Source organism: Lacerta agilis, chromosome 14, assembly GCF_009819535.1.
Source record: "Lacerta agilis isolate rLacAgi1 chromosome 14, rLacAgi1.pri, whole genome shotgun sequence".
NCBI classification, from domain to species: domain Eukaryota; kingdom Metazoa; phylum Chordata; class Lepidosauria; order Squamata; family Lacertidae; genus Lacerta; species Lacerta agilis.
Window position 1 is genome coordinate 26508164 of NC_046325.1, and position 19811 is coordinate 26527974.

The window sequence follows — 19811 nt, forward strand, 5'->3', positions numbered from 1 at the left end:
ATATTCTTCTGCCTGCTGAGCTGTTTGTTCAGCTTGGTAGGCCAGAAGTTGTGCACACCTGCTATACTGTTTGGAAGTATTGCTGGGTAGAAACTCTCTTAACATCCACCATTTTTGAGAAAAAATATCCTGCTCTTCTTCTTCTTCTTCTTCTTCTTCTTCTTCTTCTTCTTCTTCTTCTTCTTCTCTTCCTCCTCCTCCTCCTCCTCCCCCATAAGTACCTGGGCTACACTGGGTTACAATACATTTCACAGATGGACAAAGGGATCCTTACAGAAAGGATTCCTGCCTGAATTGATGCCTTGGCCATTACTTGCTTCTGAGGACTATGTACTCTGCTGCAGACTGTACTCATTTGCTGTGCAAGTGTAGCCTGCCCTACACCACTTTAAAAGCAGAGAAGGGTGTTCGTTTGGTTAAAGATGCACTAGGAAGACCCACTTGCGGTAATACGTTACCAGTAACTCAAAGGGAATCTTGCCAGCTGCAGAATGTGAAATGGAAAGCTTTATCAAGCATGATACTTCATTGACATTCATGCCGACAAGAATCCAGTCGGAGATTTCGCTTCTTAAAAGTCCTGGCTGGGGTGGGAGGGACTGAAATGCCACAAATGAAGAGTTGTGTATGCATTCTAAACAACATTTTTGCAAGGCATCCCCCAAAGGCAAATGAGAGAAAAAAATGATTTATCAGGGAGAGGTACCCAAAATAGAGTCGGCTGGAGCAGATGAAATCAAAAAAACAATTTGAAAGTCTGTGGAACTGGTTCTGAGATTATTTTCAGATAGTTCTCAGCCACATGGTAAACCTGAGTCCACCTGTTCATTGTTTTTAACCTACTTATTATTCCCACCTCGCTTATTGCTTCATCCCCGTTGAACGTTGGACCTGACTTGAATCACGCTTTCTTCTGCCAACAGGAATGTGTCAGTTTCTTCCCCGCTGCCCAGACCTATATCTGATTGGGAGCTGCTGGGATGTGTGTCTGTGGGATCGGTCACTTGGCGTCATGTTGCCGATCCTCTAGAGGCGAAGGCTGGTTCTGCTTCTCTTTCTGGTGCTTGTCCGTGCAGGAAAGAGGGTTGCGTAAACGGCCCGCGTGGGAATGGAGTAAACATGGGGAGAAGACGCCCATCCCAACCAGAAAAACAAGCTTGTTTCTCTCCTGCTCTGAATGTTATAACTGGCCTGTTATTTCTTAGTGCCAATCTCCCTCCCCCGCCCTCCGCTTTCAAGGAACAAAGTGCAAAATCTCCAGTGCATAGCAAGTCCGAAGAATGATCCTTTCCCCACAGAAACCCTTTAAAGCTTGTTTCTATTTGGTCCCTATTTAAGGAAGGTCATATTAACTACAGTATACTTTTATAATGTTTCTGAGTTCTGTTTCCTAAGGGTGGGCAATCCAAGTGCACACTGGATAAGATGAGGTACAATCTGCCAGCACATTTCTCCTGCGCAAGCCTAGTGAAAATGAACTGGAGGTGCATATTTTAGTAGGATTTGCGCAGGTGAACGTCCCATGACATTGCTGTTAAGTTATGCAGCTGTGTCTCCCTGTCTGCTTACACTAGTTTAGGGGAATAGTGGGGAACCTCACCGGGATCAACTGCACTAGGGAGTTCTCTGTTGGGGTGGGGACTTCTCTTTCTTCATTTGGAGGAAGCAGTTTAGATTAAAACAGCTTCCTCTGCAGACCGCCTTTGAATTTTGACAGGTGTCAATCTGCGGGTGTCAGTATGACCTCAGGTGGATGATCCCATGCACCTGTCGGAGTTGGTCCACAGTGGGTGTGGGAGCTAGAAATGTGGTCCGACAGCTGGTTGCAGTTCCCCACTCCTGCTTTAGGGCAGTTACCACCTGTGGCGCGGATTCTTGCCCCATGGTAAGGCTACCTACCTCAGACTAGGTAAAGGTAAAGGGACCCCTGATCATTAGGTCCAGTCGCGAGCGACTCTGGGGTTGTGGTGCTCATCTCGCTTTATTGGCCGAGGCAGCCGGCGTACAGCTTCCGGGTCATGTGGCTAGCATGACTAAGCCTCTTCTGGAGAACCCGAGAAGAAGAAGAAGAGTTTGGATTTGATATCCCGCTTTATCACTACCCAAAGGAGTCTCAAAGCGGCTAACATTCTCATTTTCCTTCCTCCCCCACAACAAACACTCTGTGAGGTGAGTGGGGCTGAGAGACTTCAAAGAAGTGTGACTAGCCCAAGGTCACCCAGCAGCTGCATGTGGAGGAGCAGGGACGCGAACCCGGTTCCCCAGATTACGAGTCTACTGCTCTTAACTGCTACACCACACTGGCTCTGGTACAGTGCACGGAAACGCTGTTTACCTTCCCGCCGGAGTGGTACCTATTTATCTATTTGCACTTTGAGGTGCTTTCGAACTGCTAGGTGGGCAGGAGCTGGGACTGAGCAACGGGAGCTCACCCCGTCGTGACCTTCTGATCGGCAAGCCCTAGGGCGGGGGTCTGCAACCCGCGGCTCCAGAGCCGCATGCGGCTCTTTTGCACCTTTGCTGCAGCTCCGGGCAGGGCCGGTGTGTTTAGCGCCGAAATGTAGGGGGCGCTGCGCCGCGCTGCTGGCCCACCTGCACCCACCCACTTCTCTACCTTGCCGGCGGCTGTGCTGCTCATGCGTGCCACGTTTCGTGCCAGCGCAGGCGCAGCAGCAGACCGCAGCAGCTTCCCTCCTTGGCGCCTGTCCCGGTGCTTGTGTTTGGCTGCTGCTGGTGGAGCTGCTGGCTGCTGCGATTCGATGAGGCGCGACGACTCAACGAGGTAAGGAGGCAGCTGCGGGCTGGGCCAGGGGCGGCGGGCGAGGGGGAAGCCCTCTTTTTTAAAAGTGGAAGGGCCCGGCTCCAGGACACGTGGCAGTCTGGGAAGGAAAAGGAAGCCCGGCTGTTCAGCTAAGGGTGGCCCAACGGGATGAGATGGGCGCGGGAAAAAGCTCAGGGGACGACCGGTCCCGGGCTCTGTTTCGGGGGCGCGCAGGAGACTTCCCTTAAGCAGCGTGGCGAAAGGGGCCCGAGCATGGGCGTACCGACGGGGGGGCAGGAGGGGGCAGCGACCCCCCTAGAAGCCCCCTGCCTAGAAGCGGGAGTCCCATGGACTGAAAGAAGGGTTTTATCCATTCTGAAGGAATGCTTTCCCGCGCCTGTAGGGGGGACGTGATCAGCCCCCTGCTTAAGCCCCTCTCAGCTGCCTTGCCCAGCCCCTCTGCTGGCCAATAGTGATTGGGGCAGTGTGCATGCTGTGTGCTTTTGCATAAGTTTGCTAAACTTTTAGGGTTGCATTTGTGCTGTTCATGGGGCGGAAGTATTCTGGGGGGTTGGATTTCCCCTTCTAGATTTGCCCCTGCAGCGTCAGGCGTTCGGACGGTTCCTTTAATACAGTGTTTGTTGTTTGGCTGGGGGGGGGGAGCGTTTTGTGATATTTTGCCATTTTGCCTTCATTACCTGCTCTTCATTACCTGTCTAAATTGTGCTATGAGCTTCTGGGTGTTTATATTTTTGTGGGCCGCAATGGTTTTGCGGCTCCCAGTTGTTTTTTCTCTTCGGAAACGGGTCCAAGTGGCTCTTTTTGTCTTAAAGGTTGCAGACCCCTGCCCTAGGGTTAACCCACAGCGTGGACAAATCGATCTATTTCCATTCTGTATCATCTCTGCATGTGCTAATCCATAAATTGATTCTATCCTGTTTCTGTATTAATCTATGATTTTTTTAAAATCACACACGGAGAAAGAAAATCACATTTAAATGCACGTCTCGGCTGCTGCTGCAAGTAAGCCACAGTTTCCCACCACTTCATCACACATAGTACTGTAATACCTGGTCGTACAAAATGTATGATATCACCGGTGTCTTGATGCTGAACTAGTTCCCCACCCCCAAACTTCACTTGTTGGGTGTTGCTTATAGCAAGGGCAGCTCTGTTTCTGTGTCTCTGTCTGTCTGTCTGTCGCTCTCTCTCCAGCCGAGGCCCCCATAAGATGACCCATGAGGGAATGTGGCTTTTGTAGTGGAAAAGTTTCCCCACCCCCGGGTTACTGCATGGCTTGTCCCCTTCTCAGAGGCTGGGAAGAGGCCTCAGGGACCACATAGGGCCTTTGAATAGCACATAGGAGTGTGGCCAGCAGTCCCCAGTGGGGGGACTGTGTCGTCCCTTGCACTGGAATAAAGCCAGCCTGACAAATGGGGATGATGGCGGAACTGTTTATAGCGAGCTGGATGTTTATAGCGAGCTTTTAGTATGTTGCTTCTTATGCTAATCTGGTTGTTGTGTCAAAAATAATTTCTTTTGCTAACATGTTCGGGTGTTTTTTGCTATCAAGGAAGCACATGCTCAGCATTCGTCGTATTATGAGAATTATAAGGTCTAAGATATAAAATGAATGTTCATAAATGTACCAAGCAAACACACACACTAATAATAATAGTAATAGTAATAATAATTTATTACTTATACCCCACCCATCTGGCTGGGTTTCCCTGGCAATTTTGGTGGCTTACAACAAAACATTAAAATACACTAATTCATGAAATATTAAAAGCTTCCCTAAAGAGGGCTGCCTTCAGATATAAACCACATGTCTGAAACAGTACAGGAAAATAGTCCTGAAACCATTTTGACTCTCCCAAATTGACCTCAAATGTTCCTCTACAAGGACGAAGGAAATGGGAAAACCTCTTCATTGTCTCTTTGCTCACAAATCCTGTCTTAAGGGTGTATATGTGTATGAATAGGGTGAGCTTGTGACCTGGATTCAGGAACTGAGTATTTACCATCACAAAAGAATGCCCAGGCATTGCAGTCAGTGACCATTATCAGGTACCCTGGCAAACAGGATTTCTGCTGTAGACCGCTTCCTCTGTTGTTGACCGCCTCCTTCTGTGATGTATGTATGATGTTTCAGGGGGGTGGTCTTGGGCTACAGGGTGGGCAATTTCAAAAATCTATATAAAGGGCTTGCACACCAATATTCGGGGTTCCTCCTCCCTCCTGCGTGGGGTTGTGAGCACCCTGTTACAACAGTTTATTAATAAAGATCAGGCTTATTAGCTGCTTTGATTCTCAATATTCTCTGGTTGGCCTCTGTTATTTTCTCCTACCGATAGAGAACCTAAATAATGATTCTACGTGGACTCTTCGGTACCCCATAAGGGAAAGGGAGCACATTTTTTCTTATAACAGTTGTGTGATTTCTAAAAACCCCTCCTCTTGCTTTTACCGTAATTGCCTGTTGTTTACATAAAACCTATCGGCCTTCTGGTTTATCTTACTCCAAGGTTTGTGGGGAACCTATACGCTTTGTTTCGTCTATTTCTATTTGGTTTGGAAAACTTTAATTTTTTCAGTTTAGTCCCAAATGTGTTTGTTCACAAACAAAGGTTGTTGCAAACGGTTGACCCTTGAGTGGAATGATCTTCGAAACAGTCCATACCTCCTCCTAAATGTCAAATGAGGAGCAGCAATTCTTACACACACAGAGAGAGAGAGAGAGAGAGAAAGAGAGAGACCGCTGGGCTGTGGAATGAATCAATAGGAAGTTGTTGAAATGAGCTACCACATTGAAACGGGAGCCCAGCATTTCCTATAGACAGTAACAGATAGTGCTGTGTTGTCTTTGGTTTTGGGAATCTGGAGGAGGATTTTTATTGAGGTGAAAAGGCTGTACGTGGGGAATAATGCATGCTGGTTGGTTAAATTGTGAACAGTGGGGGAGAGGCACAGGAAGTATCAGGCTTTCTGAAAGGATGAGAGAAGTTCCTGCTTGGCTCAGAATGGTTTGGATAGATTCCAGCCTCCGGGAATGAGTTGCATGCTGAGATTCCCGAAGTCAAAATAAAATAAAATAAAATGGCCTCTTAGTTCAAACCAGTGTATAAAATCACCATCCAGCACTGTCTATTTGAGCTCTCTGTTGAACAGGGATTAAAAAGATGCCCTTTTTCCCATGTAGGGAATGTCACCTGTTGGATTTCTGCCTGATGCGTGTCTTCTTTAAAGCCAAGAAATCTTTCCAGAAAAATATATCTTGGCTCTAGAGCTGGAAAAGCCTCACATTTACAGGGAAAGACAGAACTTAGCTTCCTAAAACTTGCCTTTACTCCCACAATCAGGCGTAAAGTTTGTCACCTGCCACAGACCAGAGGCCTGTAACAGAAAGGCTGCTCAATTTACAAAGATCATTTTATTTTCAGTTTTTTGTTCTAGAGGAGGAAGCAGCTTGTCTGTAAATAGCATGGTTCTGTATTCTGTTTCTGCTAGTCATGAAGGAGAAAATGTTACCGTATTTTTCCGTGTATCACACACCCCCATGTATAACACGGTCCCTATTTTTGGGGACTCCAAATAAAGAAGATGGCCCCCAATTTTAAACATGAAAAAATAGGGGGAAAATATAATCTTATACACAGAAAAACATGGTAAATGGAGCACTGAAGTCCAACTTGGCTTGGCTCTACCATGAGCTTCCGAGATTCCCAGCATACTTTAGCAGACCTGAGGGCTAGGAAATTACCGGTGACTTTTAAAAACCAAAAAGAGAGAGCTGAGATTCCTAGTGTGCTGGTTTCTTTTTCCCATTGCCAATTCAGTGTCTTTTGGGAAGGGTGTGTATTGATTCACTTGTTTATATATGTGGAACTTTTACCTTACATTTGGAAACTTAGACTATTCGGTTGTTGTTTAGTTGTGTCTGTTATAAGAATTTTAAGTACAACATGTCCAACTCTTTGTGACCCCATGGAGCAGAGCACGCCAGGCACTGCCTCCCACAGTTTGGTCAGACTCATGTTGGTACCTGGAGCAGGAACTGGCTAGCCACTCCAGTATCCCTGCCAAGAAAACTCCATGGATAGACTATTCTACTCAAAACAAAATAAAACAATTCCTTCCAGTAGCACCTTAGAGACCAACTAAGTCTGTTATTGGTATGAGCTTTCATGTGCATACGTACTTCTTCAGATACATGCACATGAAAGCTCATACCCAGGGGTCAGCAACCTTTTCCAGCCGTGGGCTGGTCCACCGTCCCTCAGACCATGTCATGGGCCGGACTATATTTTGAAAAAAATAATGAATGAATTCCTATGGCCCACAAATAACCCAGAGATGCATTTTAAATCGAAAGGACACATTCTACTCATGTAAAAACACGCTGGTTCCCGGACCGTCCATGGGCCGGATTGAGAAGGCGATTGGGCCGCATCCAGCCCACGGGCCTTAGGTTGCCTACCCCTGCTCATACCAATAACAAACTTAGCTGGTCTCTAAGGTGCTACTGGAAGGATTTTTAAAATTTTGTTTCGACTATGGCAGACCAACACGGCTACCTACCTGTAACTAGACTATTCTAGTTTTACCCAAGCCTTTCAAAAGGAGTTCATAACAAGGAGTTTAGGATTGCAGACATGCTTCCAGGTGTGTGTGTGTGTGTGTGTGTGTGGATGCCCCCTTTTCTTTTGATTCCAACCTTATTTGCACTCCTCCTCCTCCTCCTTCGCAGTCTGCACAGGGACTGACATGAAGCTGCAGCAGCCCTCCAGCCCAGAAAACCACCACGCCACCCTCCGCCACCTCTATGAGAACTGTCAAGTTGTGCAAGGCAACCTGGAGATCACTTACCTGTCGGCAGATGTGGATACGTCCTTTCTCAAGGTGGGTGTGATGGGAGAAGTTAAATGCATGTTCTCAAGACAGCTTCTCTTTATTGGGATGAAAATGAGAAGAGGAGGAAAGTGGGAAGGTGGGCACACAATCCCCTTCACAGCATGGATAAAAACCAATGGGTTTAAAAAAAATATCCAAAAAAGAGGATTTTTTTGATCAGATTTTTAAAATAAAATGCTTTTGGAGGAAAAATATTTCTAAAGATATTTTTCTATTTAGGTTACATTATAGTCCAAAGTCTATTTCATCAGGAAATAAGGATTTGTTTAAAGTTTTTCATGTGTTCTAAAACTCTTTATCACATCAGTTAACAAACATGGATACATATGCTATAATGTTATTGCTTTAGTTAAACAAATTGTTTAAATTGTTACTAAGGAACTTTTTCTCCTTCCAATAAAGTACAGCAGAAAAGTTGTCCAAATATAAACAGTTAACTTATTAAACCTCGCAATAATTTCATAATTATCTCTCTATGTATTTCTAATAGTATAACCAAATCAGTAATTTTTGATATAAATGTAAAAAACTACTCTGAAAATTTATTATTCCAAAAATGAAACCTTCATCTGGTTGTAAATACTAACAGATTATAGCAGCAAGAATGAGTCTTTCTGTAAAAAAAATAAAAATGATTTAAATCAAGTCTTACTGACTAGTGATTTAAACTGTGATTTACCGGTAAATCAATTTGATCCACCCTGCCCCTTTCATATTTTCAAGTAGTGTTTAGAGGAGGAAAGTTGATGGAGATTGAAAAGTACTTTCCACTAGGAGCGGAGAAGTCAGGTTGTGCCATAAAAATCTGCATGTCTCTCTCCCTATCACAGTGGAAGTGTCACATATGGGAACGTGCTTCCAAAAGCAAGTAAGGCTGGGTTTCCACCCGTGGCTGCCACCAATTTCCTTGAGAGAAGCCGCACTAGCTTCAGGTGCTGTGATTGCACCTGCAGATGAGCAGAGTTGGCAGGAATAGCTTTGGCTGGACAGAACTGCCCACGGAATCTGTGTTTGGGCGCCTGCTCAGCGCGATCTCGTTGTGTGCAAGTTACCTAATCCTTCAGCCTCCATTTCCGTCTGTAAAATGGCAAACCGTAGTGGTTGTCTCATAGGGGTGAGCTTGAATAAGGGCTTTAGGACCCTGCCATATCGTTGTTTTCAAACGAACGATAATACTGTAAGTGGAAACTTAAAAGACCTTTTCAGAAATGTGAGGAAATGCTGGAGAAGGTGGCTTGGCCTTCCTTCTTCCTTGTACCTTCCTGAGCTGTTTGTTCTGCAAGTATGCAGAGCATTTGTTGTACAGGCAATATATAGAAAAATCTCCCTCAGTGTCTTTGGCACTCTGGTTGTAACTTTTAATGCCCTACATGGCTCAGGGTCCCAGGTAATAATAATAATAATAATAATAATAATAATAATAATAATAATAATAAATTAATGTTTCGTTGAACTGCCTTCTCCCACAGCAACCTGCCCATCTACTGAGATTGTAATCTGAAGCCTTTTGTCTGGGTGTCCTTGCAGCTTCTAGTATGGCAGATAGCAAATGAGGATAAAGCCAAGGTCACCCAGTGAGTTTCACGGCTGAGCGGGGATTTGAACCTTGGTCTGCCAGTTCCTCATCTAACACTCTAACCCAGTGTTTGTCAAACTTGGGTCCCCAGCTGTTGCTGGACTACACCTCCCATCATCCTGGCCCCAGGTCCTGGTGGCTAGGGATGATGGGAGTTGTAGTCCAGCCAGAACTGGGAACTCAGGTTTGAGTCACCACTCCGCCACGCTGACTCTCCGTAAGGACGGGCGGTTCCGCCTCTCTTCGGGGGTCGCCCTGGGTGGCCTTTGGATAGCTTACCATGCCGTGCAAGGAGGATTCCTTGGTTCTCTTTTCTTGGCTTCTTACCTTTTCTATCTGTCTGTCTGTCTCCAGGATATCAGAGAGGTCCAGGGATATGTGCTGATTGCCAAGAACCATGTGCGCCACTTGCAGCTGGAAAGCCTCCTGATCATCCGCGGGACCCAGCTGTACGAGGAAAAGTATGCCCTGGCTGTCCTCAACAACACCGACCCCAGCGGGGATGTGGGGCTGCAGGAGCTGGGCATGTTGGATCTGACAGGTACGGAAGGAGGGGCATGAAAAGGCGGCAGGGACCAGAAAGAACCCGATCTGCCTACCCAACTGAGCTACACATTCAGACGTTTCCCCATTTGAATCTGCCGCACCTCCTCTCCTTCCCTCTTCCCTGTAGGAACTTTTATATATAATATAGCAGGGTTAAACGTTTCCTTATTTGATTGCTGGCTTGTTTGAGTCCTTTTAATAATTATGTCTTCTGCCTTCCTGCCTTCTTGGTTGTTAATCCCTTTTGTCCCTCTTAAAAGAAAAATACACATGAATCTGAATGATAACAATATAAACTAGCTTACTGTCAGATTCACTGAGTATATACTTAGGTTACAAAAGATATAAACTATGTATTAGATATTTGTGAGTCCTAAAAAGACTCCCATCAGAACATTTACTACTTAACACTTCTATCAGCAGCAGCCTAACCGACCAACGGACCAAACTGACTGTCACATAGAGGCAGTTAGTCCTCTCTTAGAATGTTGGATTTGACTGACATATCCCACATTCCCTGCTCAGTAATACGAGATACGGGGCTATTGTAAGCGTTACAATTAAAAAATGCAAGTGAAGGTCCTCCCGACACTCCCAGGATGCCATGGAAGTGTTCCGAGTTTTGTTTATTTCAGCTTTGCCAAAGCCCTCCTGGACTTACTTGGAAGTAGGCCGCAATCTAAGCCATAGAAATAATAAAAAACAAAGCAAATTAAAACAAGTCTTTATACATTGCTCTTCACTGTCCCTTTCTCTCCCCCTGATTTCTTTTCAGAGATCTTGAAGGGTGGTGTGATTGTAGACGAAAACCCCCAGCTGTGCTTCCAGGAGACCATCCACTGGGGGGCCATTTTCCACAAACACAACCGGCAGAACTACACGGAGATCAGCAGCCGCCGCCGGCGGATCTGTAAGCGAACCTTGTTTGGCTGCTGGGCTGTGTTGGGGTTATAGAATTCGATATAATATCCCAGATTTTTAGAATTTAAGTTGCCAGGAACACATTATTACGCTTCATATCTCTGCTTGTTTCTTATCCTGTTATATTCTAGGTGATTTTTTTTTTTAAAAAACCCAGAGTCATGTGTACTCTCAGCTAAAGACAAATCTTTAAAAATTCTGCCCACAAGACAAGCTGAGGTCTGCAAGCTGTAAAGGTTATGCAAATATGCTTCTCATACCCAACTTTTTTGATACTTGCAAGCCACGGAAAGGGTAGGAAATATATTTGCAGGGTTAGACTTCAATCAATAGAACCCCTGAGAGTCAAATTTTTACCTTCCAGCTTCTAACGTTTTAGCAGGCAGTGTCCATGTTCTTTATAAAGTTGTTTTTTATTTCAATGGGGCTGGAAACTTTAAACAAACAAAGGCTGAGATCCTCATTTCTTTCTCTTCACTACGTTTGTTCCTTTTGCTCCTGCTTCAACAGTTCGTGGGGTTCGCTGAGCTAGAAAAGACCGTTTAAAAAACAAAAGAGGAAACTGAATTTTGCATCCGCTACTGCATTTTGCTCTCCCACAAAACCATGGCAAACACATTTTCCTTGCTGCTCATTCTTCCTTCGTTGGCACATGCCAGAGGCCTTTGAAGTCTGCTTCTACTCCTTTGATTGTCATGTCTCTGCCTATTCTAACATCCAAATCGGACCACTGCAACACATCGTACATGAGGCTGCCTTTGAAGGTGGTTCAGAGATTGCTGGTGCAGAATTCAGCAGCCAGATTGTCAACCGAGGCAGGACAGTCTGAACATACAACGCCAGTTCTGGCATGGCTACACTGGCCACCCATTAGTTTGCAGGCTCAGTTTTGACCTATAAAGCAATTATGCAGCTCAGAACACAAGTACGTCAAGGACTGTCTCACCCCACATGAACCAACCCAGACCCTGCAATCGCTCTGGTCAGACCTCACCTGGAATACTGTGTCCAGTTCTGGGCACCACAGTTCAAGAAGGGATACTGACAAGCTGGAACGTGTCCAGAGGAGGGCAACCAAAATGGTCAAAGGCCTGGAAACGATGCCTTATGAGGAATGGCTTAGGGAGCTGGGTATGTTTAGCCTGGAGAAGAGAAGGTTAAGGGGTGATATGATAGCCATGTTCAAATATATAAAAGGATGTCATATAGAGGACGGAGAAAGGTTGTTTTCTGCTGCTCCAGAGAAGTGGACACAGAGCGATGGATTCAAACTACAAGAAAGAAGATTCCACCTAAACATTAGGAAGAACTTCCTGACAGTAAGAGCTGTTGGACAGTGGAATTTGCTGCCAAGGAGTGTGGTGGAGTCTCCTTCTTTGGAGGTCTTTAAGCGGAGGCTTGACAGCCATCTGTCAGGGATGCTTTGATGGTGTTTCCTGCTTGCCAGGGGGTTGGACTGGATGGCCCTTGTGGTCTCTTCCAACTCTATGATTCTATCATCTGAGGCCCCTCTTTGTGTGCCATCTCTCTGGGAGACTCAGAGGGTGGCAACATGAGATTAGGCCTTTTCAGTGGTGGCCCCCTGCTTGTGAAATGCTCTCACCTGTGTTATCTTGATCTATTTTTAGGCAAAGGTTTATCTCTTTACCTGGGTTCTTGGCTTGTAATTTGAAGGGTGGCATTGTGGCCCGTTTTTGTTGGGAAGGACCAGAAAGTCCTACCTTGTATCTGTTTTTTAGATTCTTATTGGAGGTTCTTAATTGGTTTTGACCTAAGGTGCTTTGATTTGCTCTGTGAGAAAAGCGACTGCAACAAATATAATATGTACAGGAGTATTTGGTGAGGACCACCTTGCTTTTAAGTAAGCGTTTGTTTCCCCCACTCATCAGGCCCCGACTGCCAAAGAATATGCCCCAATGGCCACTGCTGGGGAGAAGGAAAAGGGAGCTGTCAAACATGTGAGTATCAGCTTTGGGGTGTGTAATTTGCGTGTAGAACCGGAGATGGGTTGCCATTTTGTCTTCCCCAGCCTGAGGGCCGCATTCCCTTCCATGCAATCATTTGGGGGCCACATGTCAGTGGTGTGCAGGGCTGACGCTAAAAATGGGAGGAGCCAACAAGTGTCAATTGTATTGTAGGCTCATTTCTGCACACTTGTGCACACCCCTCTTTCCACCCATCCAGATGAGCAAGAGGCACGTCAGAGTTCAGATATGCATTTCAGGCAGTCAGGAACAGTTAAGGTGAACGCAAAGCAGGGCTGTGGCCTTGGGGTGGGGTGGGGGGAGTCCCAAGGGCCAGACAGAGGGGCCTAGTGGGTCGTATATGGCCCCTGTCTATGGGATTCTCCATCCTTGACGTAGATCAGGGTGGGCCGTGCGGCCCTCGAGGCCTTTTTGGCGGCCCCTGGCAACATTTGATGCCCCCCAGCCCTCATGCCGCCATTCCAAAGCTGGGTAAGGGAGACGCTGGGCTTTTGGAAGGAGGTGTGAGGGTCCTGGATTCCCTCCTGCCTTCTTCCAAAGCCTAGTTAGCACTTTTCCAGTTTGGGGAAGGAGGTGTGAAGAGTACATCTGAGCATGTCTCTAAAGCAAAGCCTTTAGAGGTCGTCTGTTATTTGCTCAGGGAGTTAGACTTCTGTTTCGTTCTCCCCTGTCCCACAGAACTCCCTGGCATCCCCACTTCTTCTCTCAAAGGCACCTCTTTCTCCCTCTTAAGTTTCCTAGTCTGTTGCAGCGACCTGGGTTGTCCCCTAGTGTAGCTGTGGTGTGCCTTATTTTCCTCTCACCCTGCTGTCACCTGGCATTTTCTGTGGCAGCCCAAGCAGCAGCTGCTGCTGGCACCTCCCTTTTTGCAAGCTGTCAGTGCAGAGGGTACGGGATCCCTCTTGTGTTTGACGAAGGAGCGGAGCTTCTGTGCCTGTGACTTTTCCGTTTCTCTCTTTGCCCCCCTGCCAGTGACAAGCACGGTCTGCGCCAGCAGCTGTGCAAGGTGTAAGGGGAGACACCCAACGGATTGTTGCCATGAGCAGTGTGCAGCCGGCTGCACGGGACCCAAACACTCCGACTGCCTGGTGAGTGTGCGCGCGCCCTGGGCTTCTCATTTCTCATTTATCAAACGTGCTGTCAAGTTTTCTGATTGCCAGGAAAAAGCAATGTTTACCTCTCTCACACACCCAACCTGAGTTGGGGCCAGAGCCAGAGCCAGAGCCAGAGCAAAACAGGGGTGGAGCCCTGGCGGAACCCAAAAGGCAAGGAGCAGATTCCTGTTGAATCTGGTGGTTGTGAGCAAAGCTTGTTGGGATCTGGAGTTGACTGACTTTAGAAGGCAGCCCTGTATAAATAAGTTTTTAGCGTTTAATGTTTTATTATGTTTTTGTTCATGCTGGAAACTGCTCAGAGTGGCTGGGGCAACCCAGTCAGATGGGTGGGGTATGTATGTATGTATTTTCAGCATCCACCTCTTACCTGACAAAGGCTGATGAAGAAAGTGAATGGTTAAATGATTGTTTGTTTTTTGAATGGGCAGTTCACCTGCAGGGGAGGAGTCTGAATCAACTACGTGTGTGTGTGTGTGTGTGTGTGTGTGTGTGTGTAAGAGAGAGGGAGATTGATTCTGGAGTTTAAATCAACAAAGAGATGTAGAGAGGCAGAGACAGGTTTCTACTAGCTGAGGAAATAATTTCTGGCTGGTATTGGGGATACAGGCTTCAGGTGAGGGCTGCTCACTGGGCATCACTGCCCGCAGCAAGAATGCTTGTTTTACAGTCGTACCTTAGTTCTCAAATTTAATCCGTTCCGGGAGTCCGTTCGACTCCTGAAACGGTTCGGAAACCAAGGCACGGCTTCTGATTGGCTGCAGGAGATTCCTGCAGCCAATTTGTTCAGGAGCCAATTTGTTTGACAACTAAGGCATTCGACTACCAAGGTACGACTGTACTTCCATTTATACTGCGTATATTGTGCATTGTAAATAAAGCAGATATTACAAAGACACCATAAAGCTGCAGCGCTCCCCTTCCCGGAAAGAAACCCTGTAGTGCTGCCCCATAATTTGTCCCCATTTGGAAGTGGATACAAGGCTAGTTCTATGGGCTTGGACCATGAAAAGAATGGTTTTGGAAGTTCATTGCCATGACAATTTTCAGTAGCCTTTGTGGGGCCACAGAAACATGGTTGCTTTTGATCCAAGCGACTCACTTTCTAGGATGGCCCCTGAGTGTTCAGTGGGGTCCTTCTTATGTGAAAGTTCTCAAAGTGTAAAGGTAAAGGGACCCCTGACGATTAGGTCCAGTTGCGGACAACTCTGGGGTTGCGGCCCTCATCTTGTGTTAATGGCCGAGGGAGCCGGCGTACAGCTTCCAGGTCATGTGGCCAGCAAGACAAAGCCGCTTCTGGCGAACCAGAGCAGCGCACGGAAACGCCCTTTACCTTCCCGCCGGAGCGGTACCTGTTTATCTACTTGCACTTTGATCGGCAAGCCCTAGGCTCTGTGGTTTAACCCACATCGCCACACACATGTATGTGCCTTTAAAAATAGAAAAATAGGACTTGCCACCTTTCTGTTTCTCCAGGCCTGCCTGCACTTCAACCACAGTGGGATTTGCGAACTGCATTGCCCGCTTCTCTTCAACTACAATCCCGACACCTACGAGCATCTGCCCAATCCAAATGGACGGTACACTTTTGGAGCAACTTGCGTTGCTGAATGCCCTTGTGAGGCTCTTTATTATTATTATTATCCCTTTTGTTTTGTGCATGTATATGTTATTGAGGTTGCGGGTATGTGGGTATGATTTTTTGGAACTGAAAATGCCCTGGGATAGTTACTATCTTCTGTTTAGTCCATTGCTGTGGAGACAAGCCTGTGTTTTGCCACCCATCACTTCTCCCTAGGAGCCAAAGGCACATGACTGAGTGCTCCAGCACACAGAAATATTCCTTGCACGTATGCCGGTTGCTTGTTTTTTAATTTCTTTCCGCACACAATATGAAAAAGGCAACGTACAAACACCTCTTAAAAACGGTTGAAAACAGCACAGAAAATAGCAGTAGACACACAGACACATATATAAAATGGTGGTGCTTTCAATCATTTGAATAGCTGTCTGCATTCAGCAATGGTATGATCCTGATATTGGTTTGCCACCTCAGTGAGAACTTGGCCTTCGTTTCCCCCCTTTCTCTATAAAGAAAAATGCCCCCAAAATGTGTTTTTTTTAAATAAATTCTATTTCTATCCTCTTTTTATTCAAATAAATCCCAAAGTGGCTTACAAACAAAAGATAAAAATAACATAATGGAACATCACAAATACAGCATAAATTGTATAGAATACTTGAAACAAATCACAAATAAAACAATTACCACCTATGTAACACTATTAACAGAACAACTAAAAAATAAGCTGAACATCGCAGTTACACCAAAAAAATAGTATTATACGATTCACAAAGTATGACAGCATTCATATCTATAAAACAATATCAAAACACTAACAAAATAGCAACAAAACAAAACAAAAGGCCTGTTGAATTTGTACACATGCTCTCCCCTCTGCCATGACTTATAAACATTCATTCTATTCAATGCATCAAAAGACACTTGCACAAAAATGCTCTTGGCAACAACTCTCCTCTGAAGGATCCTTGCAATGAAGGTGTTAGTTTTCTCCCAATTCCATGAAGCAAAATGGCTTCCCGAAATTCTTTTTAAGAACTTGGGTGGAGGGAGATGGAGCAGAACGAGAATGTGATATGGCAGGGGTCAGAAAACCTTTTCAGTAGGGGGCTGGTCCACTGTCCCTCAGACCTTGGGGAGGCGGGCTGGACTATATTTTGAAAAAAAAAAAAATGAACGAATTCCTATGCCCCACAAATAACCCAGAGATGCATTTTAAATAAAAGGACACATTCTACTCATGTAAAAATGCCAGGCAGGCCCCAAAATAACCCAGAGATGCATTTTAAATAAAAGGACACATTCTACTCATGTAAAAACACACTGATTCCTGGACCATCTGTGGGTCAGATTTAGAAGGTGATTGGGCCGGATCCGCCCCCGGGCCTTAGTTTGCCTACCCATGTGATATGGTGTAACCTGATGGCCATGGAATACTGGTGATGATTTAATGGTCAGGCTGTTGCAGTACATGAGAAACATATTGGCAGCTGGAGCTCTTTTGCTGTTGTTGCGAGCTGCTTTGAGCATGCTTTCCCATGGGAAAACGGCATATAAATGAACGGAGGATGGTGTACGTATTGCTATAATCTGCCTTGTTGCAGCACCATCCTTATGCAGTGTTTTTTTTAATAATTAAAAAAAGAAAGAAATGCTGATTCCAGACTGTCATTCACTTCCTGTTGTTTTGAATTACAGATAACTACTTGGCTGCAGAGGTTGGGTCCTGTACTTTGGTGTGCCCTCAGACCAGTCAGGAGGTGAGCGTGGGCACTATGCAGAAGTGTGAGAAGTGCAACAAGCCGTGTCCCAAAGGTAAGAGCTGGGAGTTGGCCAGTGGAGGGAGAAACACCGCTTCCAGGAAGACTGACGTTTCCCATGATGCATCAGTCTTGGCATCACATTGTGTACACCCAGCGTACATGTCCTTCTGAGAACCTGGGGTACCAGCAGCACTTGTAGGGTATTCCCTCCTTCATCGCATGGAGATATTTGGCACGGGGGTCTTCGTTGGGAGGGGGAGGGATGTATGGGGATGCAGGTACGGGATGCTATACTACTTCGTTTCCTGTCTCTCATTCCTGTTGCCCATAGAAATGGCCAATATTGTAGAGAGGGCTTATGGCAGCTTTCCTCACTTTGGTGTCCTCCAGATATCTTGGACTGCCACTCTCATCATCCCCAGCTAGTCCAAAACCAGGAAGGCGAAAGGCTTGTTTATGCAAACAGTTGCAAATGTTGAAACCGATTTGTGCTCTCTTCAAAGTTTTGGTTTTAACTTATTCTACTTCCTGAGTATTCTGACCTTATCCTTAACCGCCTTGGATTTGCTCTCCAGCTTTGCTGCAGTTTCAGGAATCGCATTTGTAGATATTCAGCTGGCAAGTCACCCTGATTTTTGGGCTCATGGTTCTTCCTTGGCCACTAGGGTTTGCAACTGGTGCATTCAAAACTCAAGAAGGACTTGAGTTAGCTTTTCTCTCGGCCCTTTAGCCCAAAGGTGGTGTGTTGTTCCCATTGTCTGCATCATTGTTGTGATGACGTTTGTGGACTCATTTGCACATTCTCTCCCCTGCCACCTTCCCACTTTCCCTTACCCCCCCACCCCCCTCGTCTCTCAGTCTGCTACGGTTTGGGGATGGATTTCCTGAAAGGGGTCCGTGCCGTCAATGCCTCCAACATCCACCACTTTGCCGGCTGCACCAAGATCTTCGGCAGCTTAGCCTTTCTGCCAGAGACTTTTGCAGGGTGAGTAACGGTGAGCTTTAGGTGTAAAGGGTGTAGCATCAGTTTGCTCAAGACATCCTTGTAATTGTGCCATGTGATGTTTTAGCTTTGGAAGGGCTGTGGGAGTCTTTATAAAAAAGGAAAAAAGTGGAGGAAGTTGGAATGATTTAGGCTCTGTGGTATATGGGAAAAATTGTGGACATGGAAATCAAACCACGAGGTGTGAAAGCCTTCTGGTATTGGGAACAAGCAGTCTCAGAAGCACCAGGGCTGGAGATCGAAAGAAGATAAAGTTCCTACCAGAGAAAAATGGCAAAATTAAACTGTTGGACTATGTTGAAATGGCAAAACTGACCGGAAAGCTCAGGAACCAAGAAAACCAAAACTTTAACAAAGAATGGGAAAAAATTATTTTGGAGACCACTGTAAACAGATGAAAACATTAGCAGGATTGCAATAACACTCTTAAGGTACAGGTAGGTAGCTGTGTTGGTCTGCCATAGTCAAAACAAAATAAAAAATAAATTCCTTCCAGTAGCACCTTAGAGAACAACAAAGTTTGTTCTTGGTATGAGCTTTCGTGCATCTGAAGAAGTGTGCATGCACACGAAAGCTCATACCAAGAACAAACTTAGTTGGTCTCTAAGGTTCTACTGGAAGGATATTTTTTTTATTTTTTTTTTTTTTGTTTTGACTCTTAAGGTAGAAAGTACTAGGGAAACAATGGAGTTGTATTAAATATAGAATATTGGAAAAGATGCAGTAGAAAAGGTTTGATAATAGGACCCATGGAGGAGAAGGTGGGAAGTCCAGAGATTCAGAGGAATCTGTAAATGTGGATCTGTATGGTGGTATTGTTGTCTTTGTCATTTTGCCCTTCACAGCAGAGTTTCCTTGTGAGAAATGCTGAGGTGATTCCACTGAGAATAGCATGTGGCGCGTAAAATATTTTGGCCACATTTTCATCAACTGGGTAGAGCCAAAATTAAAGTAGCCATCACTCAAGTTACAAAGAGTGCAGTAAGAATAGCAAGAGAAAGCGAAGTGTGTCTGTTTATTTCATCTCCTACCAATGCAGTTTCCTTCCTTTCTGTCTAGGGATCCTGCCTCTGATACTCCACCCCTTGATCCCAAGCAGCTTAAAGTCTTTGAGAACCTGAAGGATCTAACAGGTACGTAAGAATTTTATTTCTTGGTAGCCCTGGCCCCCTCCACCCTGCCTCCCAAATCTCAGGCAAAGGGGTTCTTCGTTGCTATGGAGTAGCATAACTAAGGGAGCCAGTGTGGTTCGGTGGTTAAGAGTGTCGGACTAGGACATGGGAGACCAGGGTTCAAATCCCTACTCAGCCACGAAGCTCACTGGGTGACGTTGGGCCCAGTCACAGTCTCTCAGCCTGACCTAACTTGCAGGGTTATTGCAAGGGTAAAATGGGGAGGAAGAAAACCATGTATGCCACCTTCAGCTCCTTGGAGGAAAAGTGGGATATACAAGTGATAAATAAAACAGGTGCCTTCATCCTCTGCTGAATGGTCCAAACTTTGTGTTTCACACAGGCTTCCTTTATATTGAATCCTGGCCGGAGTCTCTCATGGATTTAAACCCTTTCCAGAACCTTCAGGTGATCCGGGGACGAGCCCTTTACAAGTAAGCACCCTCCCAGGATTGGGGCAGAAATGGCTTAGATTA

The 19811-nt window shown here is 45.8% G+C and overlaps 1 protein-coding gene across 1 annotated transcript in view; it reads left to right on the forward strand.

Moving 5' to 3' along the window:
* Positions 1-19811, forward strand: part of ERBB2 (erb-b2 receptor tyrosine kinase 2) — a 56947-nt gene that overhangs the window by 11495 nt on the left and 25641 nt on the right. The window contains exons 2-11 of the mRNA XM_033168928.1: positions 7512-7663; positions 9606-9792; positions 10573-10707; positions 12608-12676; positions 13676-13791; positions 15292-15433; positions 17096-17212; positions 18019-18145; positions 19223-19296; positions 19679-19769. Coding sequence (XP_033024819.1) covers positions 7512-7663; positions 9606-9792; positions 10573-10707; positions 12608-12676; positions 13676-13791; positions 15292-15433; positions 17096-17212; positions 18019-18145; positions 19223-19296; positions 19679-19769 — 1210 coding nt within the window. The remainder of the gene's footprint in view (positions 1-7511; positions 7664-9605; positions 9793-10572; positions 10708-12607; positions 12677-13675; positions 13792-15291; positions 15434-17095; positions 17213-18018; positions 18146-19222; positions 19297-19678; positions 19770-19811) is intronic.